The sequence below is a fragment of the Limanda limanda genome, chromosome 10 (assembly GCF_963576545.1).
Source record: "Limanda limanda chromosome 10, fLimLim1.1, whole genome shotgun sequence".
NCBI lineage: Eukaryota > Metazoa > Chordata > Actinopteri > Pleuronectiformes > Pleuronectidae > Limanda > Limanda limanda.
In genome coordinates, this window is record NC_083645.1 from 17214390 (window position 1) to 17223045 (window position 8656).

The following is an 8656-nucleotide window of genomic DNA, read 5'->3' on the forward strand; positions in this document are numbered from 1 at the left end:
TCACTTCTTCCTGTTCAGGATGTTGTTGCAAATCCAGTTCATGCCATCCTGTTGGAGAAATGACAGTAAAACTGGTCAAGCTGGATTCTTATTCAAATTCAAACTATTTAAAGATGGAAAGTAAAATTCAGCAAGTCAAATAGCATGTGGATACAATTTTAAAAGTTAGGTAGGCAGAGATCACATCTATATGGTTGTTTGGGTTCCATCTGAAGGAGGAATCCTGCTGGGTCTGACCTGAACTCCCTCCCCGTCCACAGCAGAGCAGGCCTGGATCTGCCACTCGCGGTCCCGGTACGTGTGCAGGTTCAGGCCCTCGGCAATCTCGCTGGCCGGCGACGCTGTGGCCAAATCCTGCTTGTTGGCAAAGATGAGCACTGGAACGCCCTTTAGATTCTCGTCCTCAGTGAGCTCAGACAGCTCCTGCAAACAGGCACGCAAAGACATTTCATACAGTTACTGACTTACATGAAAACAAACAATTATTTATGTATATTAGCATAACTATGTTGTTAAATGTGTGCAGTTAGTTTTGCTGTGGTGTTAGTCAGAATGTTTTTGCTGTATTAATCTCACCAGGCCCGTCTCTTCAAACCGCTTCTTGTCTGCACTGTCAATAACATAAATCTGAAAGAGCAAACACAACAGGGAAGTCAGACTCTTATTTAATACAAGTAAAGTCAAAATTGAAGTATTTGTTTTTGGGCCTCAACATGTTTGTGACTCTTTTAGTATGAAGCTGCTCTGTCAGTTTTGATAAAACTCGTTTAAACTACCAGAGCACACACCTTGTCACACACAGTCCCCATATGAAACCACATTTAAATTCACTGGGTTCAGATTTCTAAACAACTTGCACACACACGGATTTCATCAAGATCCATGAATTATTCTCTGAGAAATCAGGAAAAATGTGGGAGGAAAAAACATCTCCCTATGTTAGAGAAAGCATGAAGTAAAATCTGCCCCCTGATCCGGATCTGCACCATGATTTAATTTGTTCTTCCTTGGGTGGTGTCCCACCCTTCCACAAACATTTTAAGGAGAATTGTTGAGCAATTTTTGCGTAATCCTGCGAACTAACAAACAAGCAAAAGGACAAAAACACAACCTCTTTTGTGGAGGTGAAAAAGAACAATAAAGTTAAAGAATTTAGTAAGAAAGTCCCTTCATCAAGATCATTTTACAGTGTTTAACATGTCTCCTGTCCTGAGTAATTAATGTATCAGCTCTTTGTTCTGTAAAGTGTCCCATCATGCCTCAGTGAGATGCCTGTTTATTGCTTCTATTGTGTTCTCTTTATATTTTCAATGACAAGCTTCAGATTTTGAATAAAGATCCAAACACAGAATGAATTGATTTGACTGAGGCCACTCACCAACAGGTCTGTGTTTTCCAGATACTTTTTCCAGAAGGGCCTGATCTTCCTCTGTCCTCCGATGTCCCAAACGTTGAGTTTCATCCCATGAGAGGCGACGCTCTTTATGTTGAAGCCCTGAGGTGAAAACACAGAGCTGAAGTCACTGAGCTGCACACGGCACCGTCTTCAGGATAACAGCACAGATGACCTCGCAGTCGGTTATGAATTAGGACTTGAACACACGTGTTAAGTTAATCTCTATTTGTTTGCTCTTAGCTGCACTCTCATTACGTACGAGCAGGAGTCTGGGTGTTTATATGGAGATGGTCACCGAGCTAATCTGTGTTTTTCATAACACAGCTCCTTTCTGTTTCAGTTGGCGAGGTTGTGTAACAACCTTATCCCGAGGGCCGTCCGAGGAGCAAATCTGAGGATAAGACTGGGAGGATCAAGTGCAGTGAATGTGTTGTGTATGTGTCAGGTCTGATTTAGCTTTGTGGTGACTATTGCCATATTGCACGGGACTGTGTCCTCTCTGCCTGATGTCTGATGAGCTGTCCCTCTCAACCTGGCGCTGCATCTGCTCCATGTCTTGTGAGAGCATTAGATTATCATATCAGAGGTCCTATCTGAACGGGGGGGGGGGTTAACGAAAAGGAGAGGCCTTATGTGGATCGTCTAAGAAAACGCGTTGGGAGAACGCAAACGTAAGAAGGTCACGTGAGAACACGGTTTATCAACAGATGAAAGGTTATTTAATATAAGTGAGAAGATGATCTGACGTCCTAATTTTCTTCACTGATCAGTGTGTTTACTGTTCAGCCAATCATTTAATTTCACAGTGTCTGAAAAGCAAAGGTCGTGTGAATCCCATTACTCTGAGCAAGATTAGATACAATCCCTCTGCCTCTTCTTACACTGGGTCACAGCAGCATAAGAAATTCTAAATATATTAAAAATTAAATTTTTGTGGCACATAGAGGAACCCTATTCTTATTCTTATTATTATTGCTATTATTGTTACTTTTCTTCTTATAATAAATAAAATTATCTAATAATTTTTTACAATGCTAAAAAACACTGTTCTTGAGATAAAAATAATAATAACAAAAAAGCTAATAAAAGCAATTAACAATAATAATTAAATACACATCCCGATCCCATATTAAAATATAAGATACACATCACACTCAAAGATTAAAAGCACTCCTGAAAAGGTGGGTGTTTGAGGGCGCACAGTTCTGTGCAGTCTCTGATTTATTGTGTGACTTTCATGACGTCATGATCTCATGACGTGTGAGTGTGTGAGTCTGAACATGTAACCTCACCTGCGTTGGTGTGATGGTGTTCACGTCCTCAGAGGCCAGACTCTTCAGCAGGGTGGTCTTGCCGGCGTTGTCCAGGCCCAGGAGCACTATCCTGACCTCCCGCTCAGTGGATCCCTTCAGCTTCTCAATGACAGAGAGTAAGCCCTGCGGAAGGGAAGCACCCATGCGCTGACTGATAGCATCTTCCAATATTTTCAATACTTATCTTAGTGTGGAAATCAAACAAATATCATGACAGGCCGTTCATCAATGGATATTTCAAGTTTGTAATGTTTGGGTTTTGGATATGAGAGCACGTGAGTGAGCGCCTGATGAAAATCCCACTGACCTCTTTCCAATTTGAGGTCAAAGCTCCCCTTACACACCTATTGCTCCGCCCACCCAACAACCAATCACCTGCCCTGATTTCTGGCTGCCATCACTATTCTGTAAGAATTAATCTGTTGCTTTATTTAGAAAAACTTTGATCAGATCTCTGCTCATATCATATTTTATATAACAGTTCTCCATTTGTTTGGATTGGTCTGACGCCAGGCTGCACAACTGCAGGCTAAAGACGCACTGTCGATTTACATATTTGATTCAAGGTGATGGATACTGGAGCGAATATGTGATTAACTGTAAATCAAATGGTATTAGAGGGTCGTGTGAGGTGTTTAATTATAGTTTTATATGGTATCAACATAACTAGAGAAGCTGAAGAATTAAAAAATCCAACCATCATGGCTGAAAACTGCATCTACAAAAAGCCATTCTCTAAAACACACTTCATATTTGCAGGGTCACGCCTCGTTAGAAATTCTCCTGCATCAACTAGACAGCAAAGGTTTCATAAGTCCCGTTGCTCCAGATCAGGGGCTCTTACCTTTTGAGCTTCTCCCATGGTGGCGTGTTTCCTGTGGGTCGGCTGGAGGGCTGCAGCTACATTCTCCAGTGAGGCTCGCTCAGGTGTGTCGCCCAGGCACAACAGGTCCCAGCAGCCTCGCCTATATTTCCTCTTCTACCTCAGTAAACTTGGGTGGGTTCAGTGCAACGGGTGTGAATGTGGTGGTAATGTCCACCTGGGCGACAATTGCTCCCCACTGTCGCCGTGGAGTTAGCAAGCAGGGAGAGGGGGAGGGTGGATAGCACTGGGATTAGGAGGCCAGAATTAGCCCTGTCCATGCAAAGGCCACCCCATCCACCCTCCCCCCCCCCTCCCCCCGCCTTCCTCTGCTATCCCTCCATCTCAACTTTGCAGTGGCTTTACCTGGATTATCCCTTAGCCACCTGCCCTGGGAGGAAACTGAATAAACACTCCGTCCTGACACACTCTCAAACACAGATATCACCAGGAGGAAAAACACACTTCACACATTTTGCCGTAGAGGCCGAGGGCAGCGTGAGGACTGGCAGTGTGAGCTTTAATGCATAAACTTCAGAGAGGATTATATCGTGCCGCTGAACCAGGGGAACTTTGCATTTCTGTTTTCATAAGTCAACTTTCAAATCCCACGTCCATCCATAATGCTTTCCACAAGAGTGGAAAGCATTATCGGCCCATATATCCATTACACGGAAGCGCCCGCAAAGCTGCTCGGTGTCGCGTGCGCTCGTGTGAATGGAGCATTCAGCGGGATTAGTTTGAACAAGTCTGTCCCGTGTCTGGATTAAAACATTTCTGGGCTCTTTCCCTCAACTGGAGAGGCTTGCTGGTCAGTGGGCGTGGCTAACATGAACGCTGTGTTATACAATAGATTCACCCTGGACTGGAAACGGCCCCTACATAAGCTTTGACCTCCCCTGATCTCACACACACACATACACACACACGCACATGCACACGCACACACACACGCACACACACACACACACACACACACACACACACACACACACACAGAGTCACAGAGTTTGCCTCAAAGACAGGGATTAAAGAAGTTTTATTTCGACATGAAATACCATGATAGCAGATTGTGAGACAGTATCAGCACTGATTCATTTTGAAAGTGAGAGTTTAGACCCTCGGCCCCATTGGATTTGGACCTCCAGACCTCGCCGCCTGGTTCCTCATCTCCATCCTCTCCTTGTGTTTTGCTGCAGAATGAGAAACACGAAGATCAGTGCCACACTTGATAATCAAACACATGAAGATCCACCTACCAGCACCTCTGAGGTTCACATTTGATCTCGGTTTACAGGGATTTGAAGAAAATGATTTATACGTCATTAAGGGTACAGAGAATAATATAGACCTCATCATGCATTTAAAAATTTATATATTTGAGGAAGGACGGATGGCCATATGTTTTTTTCCTCTAATTTGACAGTCAAATTGGGCTGAGATCTCACCGCTGTCTCTTTTCAGCTTGTACTTTAGCACCACTCCCATAGTCACGACCAGGGCCAAAGCTGAAATCCCACAGACGATTAGGAGGATCGAACTGTTGTCTGGACAGTTTCAGAGGCAGAAACACAGACAGACAGAGACACATGCTGTCAGGGGTCAATACAGCATTTAAAGCCATTAATGGCTCCTGCGCTTTTAATTTTGACTTTAAATTATATTTTAAAGCTAAAGAAAATCCGTGGCTGTGTGTTTTAAGCAGAGAAACGTCTACTCACTGGTAATTTTGAGAAGATGTGGCTTGGACTCCAAATCGCCACATGGGCCCTTCACATAGCAGCTGTACTTGCCCGTCTTATGGGCAAAGCTTTTGAACCTTAATGTGGTCTTGTTTCGTTCTTTTTTGATTTCCTTCTCGTTCTTTATCCATCCGGACAACCACACCAGATCTTCCAGGTCATGGACACATTCCAGAATGATTTCTTTGCCCTCGTCAATTTCAGACTCATTGTGGTTGGTAGAAACATGTAAGTCTGAAGGGAATAATCAATAAGGGAGGAGAAGAACATAATCACTCAGGAGTCACTTTGTGTGTCTCAGTGCAGCAACACTAATCAGAATATTGTTGCACGTTACCTTTTTTGCAGCTTGATGAAATATTTTTATATCGATCATCTGCATATATATATTGAGAGAAGAGTTAAGAGGAACAGAGGGAGTACAGTCTCTGTCAGAATTACATTAACAACACATCACTCATGACACATCCTAGGTTTTCATAAAGTTTATCCTAAGATAAAAAATAATTCGTTTTTTTTCTGAGAAAATTAATGAATAAAATCTCAGTAAAGTATAGTCATGACACCTCAGTTCATTTTCGCCACTGTTTTCTACATGAACTGTGTATAAAGATGGAGGGAATGACTGCTACCCGAAAAATGAAGCCAAAACATCTCACCGCCTGGTGCCTGGCTGCAGTATAGTTTATATACACACTAATTTCTAAGTGTTATTTTTGTCAATATATATATATATATATATATGAGAGAGAGGACACAGACCCGGAATGCAGGAACGGTTCCGTGGGTGGTGAGAGAGAGGACACAGACCCGGAATGCAGGAACGGTTCCGTGGGTGGTGGCCAACACCTACAGAGATGGAAGAAATAACATTGATCAATATTTTCCCTTTATATCTTCCCTCAGAGTTTTTTCATATGAATACAACATCTCAGATGGCGTCTATGAAGATACAAATACAGATTTGTTCTTATTTGTACCTGCTTGAGTCACGTTTTGGCAGTTCCATTTCAGACACTGGACAGGAAAACAGGCAGATCCAACAGCAGCTAGAATAACAGAACACATGTTAATACACACACACACACACACACACACACACACACACACACACACACACACACACACACACACACACACACACTCACACAGAATGCTTACCTATGAAGAGATGACCAAGCAGAAGATATTGAAACGTCCCTCTCATAACGATTCTGTGTGGGGAATTAGTTCAAGAGCAACAGCATTCACATAAAATGCAAAGACAACAAGGAAATATCATTTCACTACATGAGGTACTACAAGTCGTCAGAAGTCTAAAAAAATAAACCTAACAATGCTAAAATGTTCCTTATTTTATTTTACCTTCAGTGGTGTCGTCTGGTCACACCGAGCCGAGTGGTGACCTGCTCTGCTTTGTCTATGGTCTTTGCATTGGAAAATATATGGCAGAACTCAGATCAAAAACATTGATACGGATGCAAATCAATATTCTTCCTGGAAGCTCACGTAACCAACAATACACGATTGTATGTGTTAGTGGGGGCGTTGCTACCTGTGACAGCCAGGCTGTTGTTTACTGCGTGTTATCTGAGTGACACTGAAGTTAAAAATGATGACATGTCAATATTTGTTATGGAGAAGAGAAAAGAGAAAAAGAGAGAAGTAGTGTGGCTTACTTATGCCAAACGTCCACTGCCTGTGAACTCATCACATAAGGAGACTCAAATTATGGGTAATCTTTCTCAGAATATTTTGTTATTCCACCTTCATTTGAAGAATTGAAGCTTAGAAACAAGTTTGTAATCTTCATGCAGGGCCTTCATGCATAGTGTTTACTCAGAAAGTGGCCAGTAGAGGGCGCCGCTGATCAGCCATCTGTCTACTTAACTTCCATAGTTTTTTTTAAATTGCATTATTATTTATAACATATATTTAGTTTATTTCTGTTATTTTGTATTCATATTTTATATTTAAGTTTAATTTCACTAAAACTTCATATGGTTAGACTTTGTGCATACAGCTGAAACCGAAACAAAGAAAGAGCTCTTTGACTTTTCAAATGTTTTTATCCGAGCAGGATTACTAACCCTAAGTAATTAGACACTGTTTGGGAAACCTCTTCTGTCCGCCTGTTAACACTTTGTTGTTGTTTAAGAGTTGTAGGTTGAATAACTGATTAGACTATGTCCGCCTCCAGATGACTTCTTTATCCCGAGTCAACGTATTAAAGACAATACTGGATCATCAGTGAATGAGATGCTGGCAAATGTGAGTCCCTGAGAAAACTGATGTTTGTTTTCTAACCACATAAATACAAAATACATAAATGAAATGTAAAAGTGCATGTGGCTTTTGTGAAAATACACCTGAAATATATACAAAAGATAAAATATAACACACATAAAAACTAAATTTGTGTGTTTTAGTGAAATAAAGAAAATCGGAACCAAGATAAGTATAAAGTGAGTGTTCAAAAATGCTGATGCTGAAGAATGCACTGTGAACCTGGACCTTGGCTTTGAAACGGTTTAACTACCACATATATTTAGGATGTGGTTAAATGTACATGGCAGGATGTGAGTGTCACCTGCTCCTGCAGACGTCTGATAAAACTCCTCTGAAGTTGTGTTTTTATTAGAAAGCGGTCAGAGTTGTCACACAGTTGTTTTTATGAATTAAAAAATGTTTTGCCCTATTCAATTTTAAAGTTGAGGATATGACGGGTCTGTTGTATTTTATGGTTTGTACTTATAATAATTAAAAATTTTGTAATCGTTATTATTAATTTCAATAATAATTGTTGTTCTTGTCATTATTAGGATTATCATGTAATTTACTATGGAAAGCAGAGAAGAGTTTCTGTCCTGCGATCAGCAGCCATGTGGAGAAGATGATGATGATCGTGTCTGGGACTGTTTGTTCCACGAGTCGCCTCAATACAATGATGAATTCCTGAATAAATAATCTGTTATTGCTGTTGATTGAATTTGTTTTAATGCGACACACCTTTATGAATATTATAGTTTGTTTATTTAAGATAGGTTTCTTTGAGAAAAACAAAGAAAGCCTAATACACGTGTCCCAGATTAAAAAGTGTTCTGCCACAGGTTATCAAATCAGGCAGAATTTTCCTTTTTGGCACAAAGAACACTTAGAGCTGTATCATGTCTGCTCTGACTAAGATATCTCCATTATTTCTCCTGGTGTGGTTAGAAAACCTCTTCACAGGTATATTATTAATAATATGTTGATATAATGTGTAAAACAGATATCGGAATAAGTCCCTGAAGTCATAATTGCCGTTAATGTCCCACACTACACAAATTCACCGTACTGAACA

The 8656-nt window shown here is 41.0% G+C and overlaps 1 protein-coding gene across 1 annotated transcript; it reads right to left on the reverse strand.

The window, feature by feature from the left end:
• arl3l1 (ADP ribosylation factor like GTPase 3, like 1) lies at positions 1-3571 on the reverse strand. Its single transcript, XM_061080033.1, has 6 exons — positions 3554-3571; positions 2689-2832; positions 1379-1495; positions 577-627; positions 238-423; positions 1-48 (listed from the first exon to the last, which is right to left on the reverse strand). Exons 1-6 carry the CDS (start codon positions 3569-3571, stop codon positions 1-3), a joined length of 564 nt encoding a protein of 187 aa, XP_060936016.1.
• Between the last annotated feature and the right edge of the window lie 5085 nt (positions 3572-8656).